Source organism: Carlito syrichta, unplaced genomic scaffold (assembly GCF_000164805.1).
Source record: "Carlito syrichta isolate Samal-C Ts95f unplaced genomic scaffold, Tarsius_syrichta-2.0.1 Scaffold287529, whole genome shotgun sequence".
Classification (NCBI taxonomy): domain Eukaryota; kingdom Metazoa; phylum Chordata; class Mammalia; order Primates; family Tarsiidae; genus Carlito; species Carlito syrichta.
In genome coordinates, this window is record NW_007231625.1 from 192912 (window position 1) to 211247 (window position 18336).

General features: G+C 54.1%; 1 protein-coding gene across 11 annotated transcripts; it reads left to right on the top strand.

Moving 5' to 3' along the window:
- Window positions 1–513: 513 nt before the first annotated feature.
- Window positions 514–14465, top strand: SLC35C2 (solute carrier family 35 member C2). 11 transcript variants are annotated; one of them, XR_503985.2, is made up of 12 exons: window positions 667–801; window positions 5658–5733; window positions 5827–6010; window positions 6626–6776; window positions 7713–7776; window positions 8439–8511; window positions 8600–8712; window positions 9033–9201; window positions 9304–9387; window positions 11633–11808; window positions 12821–12950; window positions 13468–14465. XR_503985.2 is itself a non-coding variant. In XM_008052813.2 (11 exons), exons 2-11 carry the CDS (start codon window positions 5699–5701, stop codon window positions 13587–13589), a joined length of 1188 nt encoding a protein of 395 aa, XP_008051004.1. In that variant the 5' UTR covers window positions 514–561; window positions 5658–5698; the 3' UTR covers window positions 13590–14465. The 11 variants fall into 11 exon arrangements, 9 of the variants coding, with proteins under 9 accessions (XP_008051004.1, XP_008051006.1, XP_008051003.1 ...); XR_503986.2 differs by having other exon boundaries at window positions 9096–9201; XM_008052813.2 differs by lacking the exons at window positions 667–801; window positions 8600–8712 and adding an exon at window positions 514–561.
- Window positions 14466–18336: the final 3871 nt, after the last annotated feature.

The window sequence follows — 18336 nt, forward strand, 5'->3', positions numbered from 1 at the left end:
GCATCTTACATTTTTTTTTAATTCAATTTTCTTTTCCTCTTGAATATTCTCGTTCCTACGTCTTAAAATGTAATTAATGCCCCTGACACCATTCCCTTGATGGTTTGAACTCCCAGAGAAAGCTCATGAGATACTTATCTTCGAGGTCCGTTCCACAGTTGCCCAGCACTGGACTGGACATAAGAAAAACAATTTGTTCAATAAAAGTTGATAGATGACCATTTTTTTGTATGCTCGCTGTGTGCAGAATACTAGCAGGCACCGGGGCTCCAGATCAAGCCCCTGCTTGAGCGCAGGAGAGATAAACAATTGCAACACATGGCTGCGCTCAGCGCTGGCAGGACTCGCGGAGGACGGAACCGTGTTGCGTGTGGACGCAGAGAATGTGAAAGACAGGACCACACCGGACGCTGCGCCCGGGCTCCGTCCCGCCTCGCCCCGGCTCCACCCATCCCCTCAGGGGCTTCCGGCGGAAGTCACCGCCCATCCCGCGGCGCGGCAGCAACGTCCTGCCCCGCACTTCCGGCGGGAGGATTCCTACTGGGAGAGTCCCAGGCCGTGGTGAGTAAGCGCCGCGTGCTGACAGAGGCGGGGTGACCCGGGGCTGGAGGCGGGGGGCGGGCTCCAGTGGGACACACCCATTCTCCTGCTTCTTCCCAGGTCTGTTTCCCCGTCTGTGGTGGGGGTACATGGGACTCCAGGCGCCGGTTCCTCTGGGCTTTACTGATCACCTGCGACGTGCCAGGCCCTGCCCGCGGAGAGGCCGCATCCCGCCGTGGGGGTGGGGCAGACAGTGAACACGTGAGCAAACAAGAAAACGTCACTTGGTGGGAAGTGCCACGAGGACGGATGGGGGGGTGGGAAAGCATTCAGCCCAGCAGAGATCTGCGGAAGGGTGCAGTAGGCAGAGAGAACAGCAGGTATGAAAACGGGGCCAGACTTGATGGGTGTGACACATGGCAGGAGGCCACTGCGGCAGGTGCTGGCCACAGGGGTGTGCAGAGGTCATCAGAAGCCAGATCGTGGGAAGCCTTCCTGTGGACTGCGCTGGGTTGGGTGTAGCTTCATCAGTGCACCGTCTTGTCTGGGTTCTTAAGTCATCTCTGAGCTGCTTTGTAGATTCCAGGCTGTAGGGGCGAAAGAGGAAAGAGGGAGACCAACTAGGAGACCAGTTGCATTCGGTAGGTGAAAGACAGACTGCAGTGATGAGCGTGGGTGAAGGGACGTAGATGGGTCTAGAAGAGCATGGAAGGTGGAACTGACAGGGCATCATCTAAGGAAGGAGGGTGGTCACAGATGACTTCGTTGATGTGGGTGTTTGGCTTAAGTGACCTGGTGTATTGTGCTCGCAGTTACTACGTGACTTTGGGATAGGTTGGGGAATATTTAAGAAGTCTTAAAGGATTAAGAAATCTTCTTAGGGCACCTGAAGTTTTAAATATTTTGGGTGAAGCTACCAAGTAGGCAGTTAATAGACTACTCTGGCATTCACTGACAAAATCAGGGCTAGGTAAAGAATTTAGAAAGCATTGGCAAGTGGATTGAGTAGGAGGAGATCACTTAGTGAGACTTAGAGAAGAGGAGCCAGGGTTCAAGCCTCAGGTACTCAAGGTGAGTTGAAGAGGAGGTGTGCAGAAAAGCAGAAGACAAACCAGGAGAGTGTGGTGTTGTGGCACCCAAGAGAAGGTGTTTTTCCAGGAGGAGAAAGTGGTCAGTTGCGTAAGATGAGAATAGAGACTTGGCCCTTAGAGGAGTAACAGGGAGTGGGGTGTGGTGACTCATTGAGGCAGGGGAAACAAGCTGAAGTGAGAGTGGGAGGTGAGGGAGTGGGGCTGGCAGTGCAGGGCCCTCTAGGGAAGTCTTGTTCTAAGGCAGGAGTCCCCAACCCCCAGGCCACAGACCAGTACCAGCAGTTGGTGGCCTGTTAGGAACTGGGCTGCACAGCTGGAGGTGAGTGGAGCTCTGCCTCCTGTCAGATCAGCCCGCAGTAGATTCTCATAGGCGCGCAAACTCTGTCGTGAAATGTGCATTGGAGGGATCTAGGTTGCACGCCTTAATAGAATCTAATGGCTGATGATACTCCCCCTCCACCTCCCCTCCCCTTTTCCCTCTCTGTGGAAAAATTGTCTTCCATGAAACTGGTTTGATGCCAAAAAGATTGGGGACCACTGCTCTAAGGGGACCAGGACAGGAGTAACCCCCTCCCATGAGTCGGCCTTTAGTGCTGTACCTAAAGCTGGTGACTTCCCTCCCCAGGAGGCAGATTTTTTTTTTTTAATCACCCTCTACAGCTGGAGAAACTGAATCCAGAGGTCAAGTAGCTTCGAGTCGTACAGGGGTAAGTAGAGGCACCAGGATTCAATCCTAGGTCTCTGATACCAAAGCCCATGCTTTTAAGCAGTAGGACCCATTGCCTACATTGTGGTTGGGGAGTTTGAAGGTAGCAGGTAGTACAGGGCGGCACCACTCCTGCCCTGGTGCAGGTGCTGCTCCCAGCTAAATGCTCCCCAGAGAAAGTGAGACATACTATGGAATTCCTTTCTTGGGCAATTGAGAATTCAAAAAGAGCATTTACCCCTTTAAGCTTGGTATCCCTTACCATAAAATAAGGGTGGAGACCTAATCAATTTCATGTCTGTATCTTTAATGCTAGGGATACAAGGGTGTTTGACAAATGACCACTTAGTAAGTGGCTAGATGAGGTTGGGTTTTGTGGTTTGGTAGTTGTTTGGTTTTGTGTTTGTGAATAGGTGATCTTCTGAATGCTAATAAGAAAATTAGTTAACTTTGAGACAGTGCTAGAGTAGTCAAGGGGACTTCTTAGAGGCAGGAGACCTGGGCTGGGTCTGTGGAGGGAGGATGGGGTTTGAACATTGGAGAGAGGGCACTGCAGTGTTAGAGCAAGAGCTGCAAAAGCAGAAGGTGAGGAATTTGGTTCACAGAACGGTGAACAGATTGCCCTGCCGTGGAAGCCCCAGGAAAGACCCATAGGGGGAGAGTGCTCAGAAGAAGCTCTCTTGGTGCCAGTGTGCCCCGTGGTTGCCGGTATAGGGTCAACAGTGGTTCTCAGCAGGGAGCAGTTTTGATCCCCAGATGACGTTTGCCAGTGCCTGGAGACATTCTTGGTTGTTACAACTAGGAGTCGGGGGCGGGGGTTGAGGCAGGCATCTAGTAGGTAGGGGCCAGGGACTCTGCTAAACATCGCCCAGTGAACAGAACAGGCCTCCCCACAGAGGATTTTCACATCCCAAATATCAGTGTTGCCATGATTGAGAAACCCTGGTGTCAAGAAAGGCTGCGACTGTGGGACCTGTGAAGCATGGGTCTAATACCCGTGTGCCTCACTTGCTGTGTAAACAGGAGCCTGGCTGGGATTCAGGAGAAGCAGAGGGAGCCACATGGGAGACTCCCATAGTCATCAGGGAGAGGGTGGAGGCCAGAAGATCACATTTGGGATATTTTTGAAGATGGAGCTGACAGTATTTGTTGACTGAATGTGACTGAGGAAAAGAGGAGTCGAGAATGAAAATAAGGTTTTGGCCTGGGCAGCTGGTTGTTGGTGGGGCCAGTTGCTGAGATGGGAAGTGGGAAGAGAAACAAGTTTGGATGGAGGATGGAGTCAGCTTTGGACACTCTGGATGTGGGATGTGTGATATTAGGTATCCAAGGAGGAGGTCAAGTAGGCAGTTGAGTATTCTTTGAGGGCTCCCGGGGAGTCAGAGCTGGGATGCACACTGGGTGACGTCAGCTCACAGGCTGCATTCCAAGGAGTGAGACTGTGCTGGGTCAGGTGGAACAGTGACTCAACCCATTGGATCCAACATACCTTTTTATTACAGACATTTTATAAAAACACCTTTTATTATCCTGAAATGAAACTTATGGTTAATAACAACTGCCTATACATACTTTTTTAAAAACTTACAATGCCCTAACTATAATATAAAAGTAAAGTAATTAACAGTAAAATGTGTTTCAGTGTGTCAGCTCCTGGGCACAGCCACACTAGAAGTCAGAGTGCAGTCCTGGTGCTTTCCGCTTTCTAGATCCTCCAGGAGTGTGATGGCCACAAATGCAGACTGATACAGCCGTGTTGTGTTGACAGCTCAAAAATCACGTGGGCCATGCGTAGATGAGGTGGTTTTTCCAGAATGGGAACTCATGAGACCATTTTTACAGTTGTTTCCCCTTAATGTGCATGGTCATTGTATTCTTGGAAATTTTGGTTCTTAGTAGAACCACGGAAAAACTGCTCTGTGTTTACATATAAATCAGAGTTGGGTTCTGGATTCACCTGTGTGGACATCAGAGTCATGCAGAATGCAGAACACTTCTTAATTATTGGGACTACCCCACTGTGGTCACTAAATGCCAGGAGTGTCCCCCCCAAAACACCACCATAGTCTCCAAAGCTCCTCCGAAGAGAACTAGAGCCCTAGGGAGTCCTTTGGACAGCCTTGTGCTAGCTCCCTTGGGGAGGGAAAATGATAACAGGTTCCAAAGTTCAGAACAGAATGTAATTACTCACTTCAGAAAGGACTGGTGGGGGCAGAGGGCAGATATCCAATCAGAAGGTTCTAAGAAGGCTTCAAGAAGGAGGTGCCATATCAGCAGGGTGGGAATGTCTCAAAGATATGGAGGAGGGAACACATGAAGCAGCAGGTATGATAACGCTGGACCCAGCACTCCTCCAGGTGCAGACAGGTGTGTCCAGTTTCACCTGAGCCTGGTGTGCTCTGGGCACTCACTAGGGCTGACTGGATTGATGGAAAGCCTGGAGTGGCTTAGTTTGGCAAGACCCCAAGGCAGGCCTTACCTCTGTGGGAGCAGTTGTTAGAGCTAGGGCAAGATGGCTCTTGGTTTCCTGCTCCATTTTTAACTCCTGAAGACCAGTCCAGAGCCCTGAAGATCATACGCATGCGTTCTGTCCATCATCAAACCAAATGGGGAACTTAAAATATACCAGGTGTGGGTAAGACCAGTGTGGACACTCTGGTCCCTGTCTCATGGAGCTCTTACCTCACAGAGGATGCAGGTGTTGCTTAAATCACACCTGCACAAGTGCTGTGAAGGAGAAGAAGGGGAACTGTGAGAGCCATCTGTATCTCAGGGGCGGCGGATCAGGGCCAGGGAGGAGCCCGAGGAAGTGACTCTTGAGCTGAAGATACATAAGATCAATGAGGCGGGACCGAAGGGTGGGCAGAGAGTGCCTTCAATTTTTTCAGTTGGCTGGAAAGGGCCTGGCGTGCTTGGGGAACTGAAAGGTGGCGGTGGGGCTAGGGCCCAGAGAGCCTCTGGCTGAGATGGGAAAGACTGGCGGGGCCAGATCAGGGCCTTGGGCGCCCCAGGACCAGTTCTGGTCTTTATCAGAAGAGCACTGGAAACCAAGGGTTTTGAGCAGTGGTCTGACATGATCAGATTTACGTTTTTAAAGGTCACTTTGGTGGCAGTTCATGAAAAACAGCATAAGGTGACAAGTGGACATGACACACTTCTGTGATTGCCTGTGCAGGGTGTAGACTCCTCCTTGCTGCTTGGTCTGCTCAGACCTGCTCCCTGTGGGCCTGGTCTGGGGCAGCCAGAGCAGCTTCCCTGGCGCAAGGCTGCGAGAGGCGTGGTCTCTGCCCCTGTCTCAGAGTGTTTTTTCTTTTTTCCAGCATCAGACCTGGAGACCTGTGAACCCTGCATCCAATTGACCATGGAAAGGTTCGGTTGCAGCCACCAGCCCCTGAGGTGAGGAATCCACAGGGAGCTCCAAATCATGGAGGCAAAGAGAATGCCTGCAGCCAAGAGACACTCTCGGTGAAGGTTCTGGTCTTGCTCCAGCAGCGCTGTCTTCAAAAGAGGCATCTGCCCCACTGACCTGGAGCTAGGGATTGGGCCTCCACGGATGGGGAGGTGGGCCGTCGACGTGGCCTTTGTGTGGAAGGCACTGTTGACACTGGGGCTGGTCCTTCTCTACTATTGCTTCTCTATCGGCATCACCTTCTACAACAAATGGCTGACCAAGGTAACCGGGGCCTTGCTGGGATGGGGCTGGGATGATGGTGGCTGTCCATAGTCATGACTGCAGTGCCCCCTCAGTGTGATGACAGGAAGGCACAGGCATCAACCAGCCCAACTGGAGTCAGTCATACCTGCTGATGGAGCAGTGCCTGCCACATCTGCCGTGCCAGGTTTCCCCTTAGATGCTTAGATCTTGGGGAAATAAGGAATGGGGGGTGGGATGTGCTGGGGAGCTTAGGGCCCATGGCAGCAGCTGTTCACCCCCTGGCAAGAAGGATTGCAGTATTTTAATAATAGATAGCATAGTTGCCCACAGTGGTACTTACCTGGGTGTGGTCATAGGGAGGGCTGCACAGGTAGCCAGCGTGTGTGTTGAAGTGGAGACAGCACCTAGGAGTTGCACCTAGACTGCCACCTCACTGTGTGACTTCCCAAATTGGAACTAATAGCCTCTCATTCCAAGTGACATCCTGCAGCAGCTAAGGGCCCCTCATGCCCCGCAAAGCCTCCTGAACCACTGAATAAGCCCATGGCTGCCAGAGAGGCGAGGAGGAAGGAGCCAGTGGGGGGCGGTCATCTAAACTGAGACTGGGGGGGGTCTGCTTTGGGCTCCGCACAGAGCTTCCATTTCCCCCTCTTCATGACGATGCTGCACCTGGCCGTGATCTTCCTCTTCTCTGCCCTGTCCCGGGCGCTGGTTCAGTGCTCCAGCCACAGGGCCCGTGTGGTGCTGAGCTGGACCGACTACCTCAGAAGGGTGGCTCCCACAGGTACGTGAGGCGGGGCCGCAGGCAGGAGGGAGCTGCTGGGAAGTTGTGGGCTGAGGACAGCAAAGAAGCCCACGTGGCCTTGAAGCCGAGGCCTCCCCTCTCCCCACCCTGTGCCCCCTCACCCTTCTGCCTGGCCTCCTCTCACCCCTACTGCTGCCTCAAGCATGTTCCATCTTCCCCTCTTACCTCCACACATTCACAGAAGCCCTGCTGCAGCAGTTGTCTTGCGGCTTCCTCACCCCAGGACAGATACTGGGGCCGGAGACAGGTGGTGAGCTGGCAGGGTCCCTGCCCTCGCCTAGCTGTGTCGGGGACATGGGGGTGCCATGGAGCACAAGGAGGGGAACAGAGCTAAGACCTGGGGCTGTAGCTGGTTGCACAAGATCTTTTGGGTCAAGTGTTGAGTAGGCCGATGCCGATGCCAGAAAGATGTTTGGGGCTGACCAGTCCTGGGAGGAGAGGTAGTCATGCGCCGAGGGAGGTTTAGTGTGGGGTGTGGGATCTGGAAAGGAACTGAAAGCATCTCAGGATGCTGAGAACTCGGTGCTGCTGAGAGGAAGTGGGGGAGATGAGAAACAAGGGTTGGTCGAGGAGCCGGGTCCCCTGTTGAGGAGCTCGTGTTCTGTCCTGAGGGAAAAAGGTCTTCAGTAAGAGATTGGCAGAATTGATCACACCCCTGTCAGGGGTTGGTCAGAACATGTAACACATGGGGCAGCAGGGGCCTCACCGGTCAGAGTAAGCTCCAGTCCTAATGCAGAGCAGCCCTCCCCACCACCCCTTTTTGTGGCCAGGTGTTAGCACTTTCTTTGCTGGGTGGATATGAAGGCCTGAGGGCCCCAGAGAGAGATTGGGAAAGTACAAAAGGAGATGCCTCAGGTATAGGCCTGCCCCGGATGAGCATCCACACCACCCGGCAGGTGCCTCTTGTCTCCGCAGCACTGGCAACGGCGCTTGACGTGGGCTTGTCCAACTGGAGCTTCCTCTACATCACCGTCTCACTGTGAGTGCCAGCCACGCCCCTCCACCTCCCTTCAGGCGCAGGCTTTCTGTCTGGCTGCACTGTCTGCTCACCGGCCGATGCGCCAGCCACTCGGCCTCTCTATGGGACCAGCCCTTGCTTTCTCAGCTCCTCGGTACCCAGCAGCTCTCTGGAAAGTCACCGGCCTCTTCTGTACATCCAGCACAGAGGGGATGCTGTGCCCACCTGCCAGGCAGCATGAGGGAGCCAGGAGCTCATCCAGCCCTCAGCACCAGAGCAGGGGAGAGGGAGCTGCAGGAGTGCAATGCACACCGTGCCTCAGAGCCTCATGTGGGCTAGGGCATCTGAATTAGTGCTCCACTCTGATGTCTTGCTTCAGAGAGCGCAGGCCCTGCCTCCTTGTTCTCCCTTACCTCATCCTTCCTTCCCTGTCCTGGGCTCCACTGGGCAAGCTCAGTGTCAGACCTGCTTCTTCTCCCTGGTGATAATCAGAGGCTGCACAGTCAGACTCCTTCGGATTATAGGTCATTATCACATAACTCAGCCTGGCTCCTTTCGGTCGTTTGCCCTCAGGGTCTATATCCCTCCTCCTTTCCAGCCCTCATTTGTACTCTGGGCTCCTTTCTTGGCAGTGAGTCTGCGCCTTGAGCTCCAGCAGTGCATTGTGGGTAATTTTTTTCCAGGTACACAATGACCAAATCCTCAGCCGTCCTCTTCATCTTGATCTTCTCTCTGATCTTCAAGCTGGAGGAGCTGGTGAGGCTCCTTTTGTCCCTCCTACCCTTGCAGATGCTGCTAAGAATAAAAGACTCTGAGCAGTGGCATCTCACTCTGTGTGACCCAGGTGACAGACCCAGCCCAGGTGGTAGTACTGAAAAGGGACCTAGACACAGGGACAGTATTCAGAATATTCAGAAATGGTGTGGCAGAGCGGTGGCCCAAGGAGAAGTACCCCAGGTGAGGCTCCAGGCAGAGCAGGGGCTCTGTGCAAGGCTGCAGCCCTGTTTGCTGGGCCCAGGGAGGGGATGGGACCACTTAGGGCCTAGGACAGCTGGCAGAAAGCACATCGGTGTTGTAGAGCAAGTAGGGGTGTTGGCATGCCAGCTGAATGTCAGCCCTGAATGCGTCAGATGAGGACGGTCCAGGCTGGGCCTGAGAGTACAAGACCTGCTTACCCCAGAGGCAGCCAAGAAGGCTGCTGATCCCAAACTCCAGGCATCATGAGCTCTTGACCTGGAGACCCCCAAGTTAGCTACCACTGCCCCCCATCCTCCTAGCGTGCGGCACTGGTCCTGGTGGTCCTCCTCATCGCCGGGGGTCTCTTCATGTTCACCTACAAGTCCACACAGTTCAACGTGGAGGGCTTCGCCTTGGTGCTGGGGGCCTCATTCATCGGTGGCATCCGCTGGACCCTCACCCAGATGCTCCTGCAGAAGGCTGAACTTGGTAAGCACAGGCCACTTCTCCACCTGGGGAGGGGCCAGGCACAGGAGGGTGGAGGCGGTGCAGGGCTGGGCCAGACCTGATGCGCTACATCCCCCACTGCAGGCCTCCAGAACCCCATCGACACCATGTTCCACCTGCAGCCGCTCATGTTTCTGGGGCTCTTTCCTCTCTTTGCCGTATTTGAAGGTACGTTGGACCATCCCCCTAGGGGTACCTCGGCACAATAGATCCCAGATCCCTGCCCTGATCCCAGCACAGAGGTAACTGCAGAGGTTATCAAGATCAAAGATACAGCCCCTCCCCTGGCAGTACATGATTTGGGGACAAGACAGACACGTAAAGGAAGTGGCTAGAATCCAGCATGATCAATGCTGCAGGGAAAGCATATGTAAAATCCAGGGCCAGTAATCACAGGGAATGTGTACAGAACCCTACAGGTTGCCAGGACTTTTCTCATCTTTCTGAACATACCAGTTCATCTAATCCTCCAGGAAACCTTATGTGGCAGTATATTATTCCCATTTTGCAGGTGGAAGAAACTGAGGCACAAAGAAGTACAGATAACTTGCCCAGGGTACCACAGGCCATAAACGAGCCAGAATTTGGAACCAGCAGCCTGACTCCAAGTAGTTCAGCTCTACTCTTAACCACAATGTTTAACCATGCCACCTCCAAGAAGGAGCAGGGAGTCAGGCATTGTTTCAGTGAGGCAAATCATAAAGCCTTCCCAGACCATGTATCTGGGAGGATGAGTGAGATTTGGGTAGGCTGAGGGGTCAGGGCGTCCAGGAAGTGGGAAGAGGAGGCTCACCGTGTCCAGGCATGTAACATCAGATTGTATGTTCAGGGAAGAAGGGGGCCAGGGCCAGGGACCAGCACGTAGGAGCCTGTGGGCCTGAGCAGTTGTTCCCTCCAGTGTCATCCAGCAGAGAGGCAGGGAGTGTGTAGGCCGGGAGGCCAGGTGGCACCTTCCTTCCTTTGATGTTTTGGGATTAGTCTTTGTTTATCCCCTTCCAGAGTCCCGTCTGTCCTCAGGGTCATTACAGAAAATTCTCTTCCACATTCATTTAAGTTTCAAGCAGTGAAGCATCTTGAACCTTCCTGAGAAATTGCTTCACAGCCCCGTTGTCCAGGAAACTTCAGTTCAGGGCCTCATTTTTTTTCCTTTGCGAAATCTCCCCCTGCCTTCATCATGCCCCCGTACCAGAGGCCACACTCTCCCTCCCTGCCTGGGTGTTTACACCATGCCCCTTCTCTGCAGAACCTCATCTGAAAGCACCTGCTAGTTGTCACTCAGCAAAGCTGCATGGATTTAACTCTAATCTTTTCTGGTAAATTAATCCCCCAAGCGCCTTCATTACTTATGTGGCTCTTCCCCGAATTCCCTTCAATTTGCCAACGCCTTTGCAGTACTGCTGAGCCCAGCACCAAACAAGATGTCCTACATCGTGAGACTGTTTTGCCGGGGGCAGTAGGGGGACTGTCACTCTGCATTTCTGTACTTCCCTCCAAAAATCTCAAAGCACTGGTCCAGCCTCCAGCCCCCACAGGTATCTCTGTTGTGCCCAGTTCACCCCTTGCTGATAGACTTTGGGACCTTCCTGTGGGAGGGACCTGGGGACTCCTCCCCAAGGGGCAGTGTTGATGGGGCCTTGACTCATCTGAAAGTCTAAATAAAATCTAGGGGGTATATGTGTGTGGGGGTGTTTCTGGAGCAAGGGGCTGTGGCTTTTGTCATATATGTTTGTATTTTTTTTTTGGAAAATGTTTCAGAAAGATTACATTGCTTGCCTGGTCTCAGACCTCTCATTTATTGGTAGGGAAACTGGGGTCTAGAAAGGGGACATACTCGGCCCAAGTCCCACAGCTCTATAATAGAAGACTTAGATTAAAATGGAGGCTTATAGGGATCGGATTTTGTCCCTGGTAGTAGGTGGCCTGGGTGAAACAGACTGATGGAACTCCCCTAGTGGACCAGGGTGTTGTCAGTTCTCACTTGATGGCTACCCTGCCTCTCTTCGGCCCATTAGTGATCACAGCTACAGAGACCACATGAAATCACCCCCCTTTCCCCACCTCAGACCAGTAGGGAGATACTGTCTGCAGGAGCAGGGCACTTCATCCAGCTCTGTGCAGTGCCACCCTCTCGACTTTACCCAGAGGCTCAGTGAGCCCTCCCTGTCACCTCGAGTGTGTATTGCCCCAGGGCTCTCTGGCAGCTGACATTGCTTCCCCGGTTTCCCCACATCTCCATCTCTCTGCGTGGTGCCATTTTATCCCTCCTGTCCCTTTTCTCAAGGCCGCAGATGGTCAGCACAGTCAGCCATGCTCCTAAGAGCTCGCTGCGGTGATGGCCTCATGTGATTGACACGTAGGACCCCCTAGGCAGCCCAGGACCTGGCCACCCACTCTCTTTCCTCATTGCTTCCAGGTCTCCATTTGTCCACATCTGAGAAAATCTTCCGTTTCCAAGACACAGGGCTGCTCCTGCGGGTTCTCGGGAGCCTCTTCCTTGGCGGGATTCTCGCCTTTGGTTTGGGCTTCTCTGAGTTCCTCTTGGTCTCCAGGACCTCCAGCCTCACTCTCTCCATTGCTGGCATTTTTAAGGTATGGACACTGAGTACTCCAATCCTGTTTTGGGGGGTGCTTCCTAAGGGTGCTCTCACTAGGAGCTTCCATCCCAGCTCCTGCACCCTAGGGCCCTGCAGAGAAGGGACAGAATTGCCCCGTTAGGTGCCAGGTGTGCCAAGTGCTGTGCTCACGTTCCCTTCCGCCTTCGCTGCAGCCCCGTGCATGGGCATAATCACCCCACTCCATAGAGGGGGAGGCATGGAGAGTGAGGGCTTCAAAGCCAGGACTTATTAGGCCTGGATCACTAACATCTTACCTGGACGGCTGACTTCAGTCATTTGGCAGTGACCTGGAGCCCCAGCTTGAGAAGCCCCCATCCAGACTCATCCATAGTTCTGTCATTGATTGGCAATGTCTTCCGCAGGCACAGCCGGGCTAGTTACAGCACTGTGAGGGCCCCACCTGGCCAGTCTTGCTTTACTGCCACTCTTCCTGTTCTTACCCCCTCAGTCTCTTCTTGTCACTCCTACCTTCCCCTTCTCCACATTGCTCCACTCCTCCCTGCTCAGGGCCACAAACAGGGTTTTCACTTTGACCAGGCAGACACCAATACCAGAGCAGTATCCCCCAGACTCAGAAATGCAGGCTTCCCTGAGGCTGTGGTTCTGGAATGAATGGCCTCAGTCCCATTTGCAGTCACCGTTGTGTCCCGAGTCCAGAGTAACATGACGTACTCCCATGGAAGCTGGGGGCTTTCTCAGTGGTGCCTGCTGACTGTGGTGTGGGCCGGACCTCCTGTGCCCCAGCAGCGTCTGGTTTGCTTCTTATTCCTGAACACTCCTCCTTGGTTGCGTCTCAGTGACATAGAGGAAGACTGGCAGGACAGCATTGTGGGCCAGCCAACTCCCCGACCCTTCCGCTCTGCCTGGGCCCAGGAGTTGGGGCTGGTCCAGGTCTCTCTTAGGAGAATCCAGTGCCCCGCCCTCCACCCTCCTTGCCAAGAGCCAAACCCCCCCGCTCACCCCCCTTCTTGTTTCTCTGCCCCCAGGAAGTCTGCACTCTGCTGTTGGCAGCTCATCTGCTGGGCGATCAGATCAGCCTCCTGAACTGGCTGGGATTTGCCCTCTGCCTCTCAGGAATATCCCTGCACGTTGCCCTCAAGGCCCTGCACTCAAAAGGTAACCCAGAGCCCCCCCGGAAGCCTCTGTCTTCTGATGTCACGCTCCTCGAAATCCAGCCCTGCCAGGAAGAGCCAAGTGACTTTCAGCCTGTCCAGAGCAGTTCCAGTCTGGCAGCTGTCTACACTGATCTGCACTGGCTGTTGCTGTGATTCAGGAAGTGTGCCTGGTGGTTCAGCTGCCATTACTGGGAATACATAGGGGTCACCTCCAGAGAGTGGGTGGCGGGCCTGGGTAGCTCAGCACAGGCGCACAGCAGGGCAAACCAAGAAAACCAATTTTGTAGCCAGGCTTGGTGGCTCAGTCCGTAATCAAAAAAAAAAAAAATGAGCTGGGCGTGGTAGCACGCACCTGTAGTTCCAGCTACTTGGAAGGCTGAGGCAGAAGGATCGCCGGACCTAGCAGGTCAAGACTGCGGTGGCCGGAGCGTGCCACGGCACTCCTGTCTGGGCGACAGAGTGAGCTTCAACTCAAAAAAGAAAACCAATTTTGGGTCTGTGGTCTCTCTCTATTCAAGGTGATGGTGGCCCTAAACCCTCAAAGGGCTCCAGCCCTGACCTGGAGCTGCTGCTGCGGAGCAGCCAGCGGGAGGACGATGACAATGAGGAGGAGTACTTTGTGGCCCAGGGGCAGCAGTGACCAGCCAGACACTGCAGTGTGGAGGCAGGCCTCTCCCCCGCCCGCCATGCTGCTAGCACTCGCAGCGCTCAGGATGGGTAGTTCTTCACGGCAGCTGGGAACCTGGACCAGAGTCGCCTGGGCGTGACCATGCCTTGGGGCCAGATCAGGGACACATGGTTCCTGCCCCTCCTTTCAGAGCTTGATCAAATGGGCTAAGTACCAGGCCAGCCTGGAACCTGGCGGAGCCAGGCCCACGCTGCACTGGAATCGCAGAGAGAAGGGAGTGGGCTGGTTCTCAGCTGTTTGCCAGGCTCTGACGGCCAAGGCTAATTTCAGAGGCAGATCGGCTTTCCAGGGGGATCGGGTTTGGACAGCAGAGCCAGAGGGAAGGGGGCTGGAGAGGCTGGGGCCTCATCACCTGGACAGCATCTTTTCTCAGAGAGCAGATTTATTTATAGTTTGGAAATAAATGGTTCATGGTCCACTGGCCGCCTGTGTTGCTGGAGGTGTGGGCCTGGGAGGGGTGGTGGGGGCCTGGCCTCCCCTCTGCTTTCCCTGCCTGGAGCCTGTTTCACGTGACTGGTCACGAGCCGGGCCTACATGCCCGTTTGAGTGCAGTGCCCTCTCCTCTGGGCCCCGCCGTGCCTGCTGGCAGGAATAAATGGCTGTTCACTGAGTACCACATTCAAGACTACTTGCTTTCACAGCCTAGATTTGAGTCCTGGCTGTGCCACTAGCTGTGTGACCGTAAGCAAATTACCTGTCTGTGCCATAGTTGTTTCTTTTTTTGTGTTTTTGTCTTTTAATCTGTGAAATGGGGATGAAAATAGCTATCTCGGAGTCCTGAAAATTAAGTGAGTCAGTATTGGTAACAGATTAAATGCTCTATAAGTGTTTGTTTTAATCCTTTCAACAACCAAGAGACCACAGCCTGGAAAAGACAAAGAGCTTCTTGATGGGTGGCGGACTGGGATTCGTGTCGGGTCTGCATGCCTCCATGTGTGTCTGTGTCCTTCCTGCACATGACGGCTTCGTGCCTCCTCCTGGAAGGGTTCTGGCCCCTGGGACCCAACCTTCCACTCTCTTACCTTGGGCAAATCCCATTGCAGCTCTAGACTGCAGTCCTCTCTCTCAAGCGAGGAGCGGGTGGCCAGCACTCCAGCTCTGAGGGGCTATGGTCCAAGCTGCCTGCCCGTGTGGTCTGGTTCCCTCGCCTTGGAGACCCAGGGGCCAAGGCTTCCCAGGCAGAAGTGCTGTGAGGCGCTCGCAGCAGGTGGCGCCATTGTACCACACTGCAGCTCCCAGAGCCCAGCCTGACCTGCCACCACCATCCAAACCCAGGCAGGAAAGGGGTGCTTGGAAGAAGACAGTGGATGTCTGTGGGTGGGGACCAGGAGGGGACTTGTAAGCTTGTTCTACTCAGCTTGGAGTCACTGGTTCAGCCTCAGAACTTTCATACCTTAGAAACGGGCCTGCAAACTTTCTAAAGGGCTAGATAGTAAATATTTTCAGTTTGGGTACCTTGTGGCATCTGTTGCAACTACTCTGCCATTGTTGCACGGAAGCAGACAGACAGCATCAAAACAAAAGGGCGTGGCTGTGTCGCAGTGAAACTGATTGACTTGGCATACTGGCAGGGTTTGCCAGCCCCTGCTTTAGAAGAATGCTTAGGAGCTATTGAGTCCAGCTTCCACTTCTACAGCTAGGGAGACTGAGGCCCATGGGGAGGCAGTGACTAGCCCAAGGCCTCAGAGCCTCTGCTCCAGAGGAATTACAACTGAGATCTGCCTCTAATTCAGATTCTAAGCACAGACTCAGCAAATGGAGGTGTAGCCCCAAGGGTGCTCCCGAGCCATGCCTTACCTGGTCCTGGTCCTGGTCCTGTACCTCCCTCTGATTCTGCAGGCTCAGAGGCCAGGATGAAAGGAAGCTCAAGCCCCAGCCGTATGACAAGAGATAGCCAAGGAGGGGCCGGGGCCTCCTCCATCTGAGAGGCTGCTTGGGATGCAGGCAGCTCGGTGGCGGGAGAGCCTGCCAGAGCCCTGCTGGCTCAGGTGGATGAGAGCTTCCTGTCTGCTCCCCCACCGCCCCCCTCCCCGCACAGGGAGCAAGCGCTGCTGTCTGGTGCAGTAATTACAGGGTGCAGAGCAGGAGCCCTTACCTCTCATGTGCTGGGTTCAATGACAGCCCCTCATTTAGCGGCAATTACCGGCCGAGCCTAGAGGAGGGTTCCATCTCCTCCTCCCCATCCTGGCCCACCCAATCGCCTGGCCTCCCGGGCCAGCGTCCACCCTCGGCTCTGAGCCCTCGGACCACCCATGCTGTCTGCAGCCATTGCATCTCAGGGCTGCAGCATCACCATGGCAACTCGGTGCTTGCACAGGTTGAAGGAAGCTGAGGATGTGACTTGTCTCTCCAGGGCTGTGGTGCCTGTCCCTACACAGCCTCCAGCTCCAAGTCTTCTGCAGAAGGGGGCAGGGAGAGGAGGGCTGCCCTGAGGTTCGAGTTTTAAGTGCTTACGTGCCCACCGCTCTCCCAGGAGCCCATGGTGGGAAGAAAGTGAATGCCCCCAATATACAAGGACGTCTGTCGGTGGTGGTGTGATGGGGGAAGCCGGGCTGGAATTTGCCCGTGGGAGAGACCATCAGACAGGGCCTGGTATACCTTCCTCTTCATTCTGGTACCCTTTTCTGCCTTGAGGGCTCAAGGGATCATCTCCATGTGGTTCTGCTCCATTCTGCTGTGAAAAACCTGAAACTCCAGCAGCTTGAGTTTGGAGGTACACAGACCAAGAGGATTCACCTCATGGCACCTCTGCAGCCTTCCGTGTCTGACGAGTGATGGACTGAATTGGGTCCCCAATTTTAGTTCAGAGACCTGAGGGTGGGAACTTCCAGATCGTCCATTTAGGTTGACAGCATTCAGTGAGTGCTGACGACTCGGCAGGCTTAGGGACAGGAGACATTTGTCCTTGGAGCCATCCTGCCTCCAGCCCAGGGAAGTGTTGAGGCAGGAGAGTGGGAATGGGGAGGAAGAAACGGCAGACTGTTCGCTGGGTACCCCGAGCCCTTTCCATCAGGTGCTGAGTCCTTCACAGCCCAGTGCAATAGGAGCGGCTGGACCTACTTCATAGCAGTGGAAGTCGAGCAGGACAGTGGCTGAAAGCACAGCCTGAGGACACCGTGAGCAGCATCCCGCTCTGCCCTGTCATGTGCTGTGCACTCTTGGGCATGTTGCTGACCTCTGAGCCTGTGAGGAAGGACTTACAATACACACCTGAGGAAGCTATGTGAAGGTGAAATAAAATAGTGTAAGTGAACTGGGCATGGTGGCTCACGCCTGCAATCCCAGCACTTTGGGAGGATCACTTGACCTCAGGAGTTTGAGATCAGCCTGGGCAACATAGTGAGATCTTGTCTCTACAAAATACCGAAAATTAGCTGGGCATGGTGGCTCATGCCTGTAGTCCCAACTACTCAAGAGACTGAGGTGGGAGGATTGCCTGAGCCCAGGAGGTCAAGGCTGCAGTGAACCTGTGATTGTGCCGCTGCACTTCTGCCTGGGTGGCAGAGTAAGACCTCAACTCAAAAAAAATAAAAGCATAGGCGAAGTGGTATGCGCAATGCTCGGCATGTCGTCCCCACTCAGTAATGCCAGGAGTGAGGATGTCACATAATATGCCCAAGTGACAAAGTGGGTGAGCAGTGGGACCAGCGTTGGAGCCCGGCCCTCTGAGGTCCTGTCCTTGCTGCAATGCCTGGCACAGAGGAGGGAGGCACTTAGTAGATCTTGTTTTGTGAAGGGAGTTTTCATAGTGGAAACTGAAGCAGGGATTTTTACAAGCTCTAGCTTCTAAACGCTTTGTCCTGTAAGAAGAGGCTGTTCACCACTGCCGCCCATTCCTGCCACCCCAACCTCCCAGCCATCCACGGAGCCTTCACCCTTAGTGTACAACCTGACATCAGCCTGGCCCCTTCAGCCCTGCTTTGTAGTGACCAGTTAGCTTGATGTCTGTTCCCATGGTAATTATAGTTCCTTTGGCAGCTAGTGCATTTCCCAGAAACAGGCCTGCAGCCCCCAGTCCCACTGGCATCCTTCTGGAAGGGCCGTCCCTGTCTCCTGGATGTCTGATGGGAGCTTTCCTGCTGGGGACCACAGACGGACAGAACATGGAGCCAAAAGAAAATGCATTAAGGTGCGTTCAGTAAATGTTTCTGGAGCATGTACAATGTGTCCTGCCTAGTAATAGCTGCTGGAGATACAGAAGTCATTAAGACACTGGCCCTGTCCTCAAGGAGCTTCTGCAGGACTTTTTAATCTAGCAGATTTTCTAAGAAGTAGACTCAGAGGTGGAGATGAGAGTGCAGGACATTATTCGAAAGTGGTCTTGGGAAGCACACCTGTGGAAGGGAGGACAAGGAGGCAGGTTTTGGCAGAGGGGACATTGAGCTTCAAGGCAGTCCCAGCAAAGGGCTCAGTCAGCCCCAGGGGATCCTGAGAGCTGAGATGGCCTTTCAGAGTTGGGCCAAGTTGGAGTGAGAGGTTCAAGTTTCCACACCCTGATTCTGGCCTGTCACTGGAAGTGAGCCTGCCCTTGGATGGAGGCATGACTTCGGGTGGGGCGGGTCCCCAAAGAGGTTGACAGCTGAGGGCTGTCTAGCCGTGCTCCCACAACTAGGGAATAAGGTCTTCACTCCCAAAGTGGAGTCTGAGCACTGCATCACAGTGTCCATCATACCCTGGGGCCACAGCCTGGCTTCAGGGA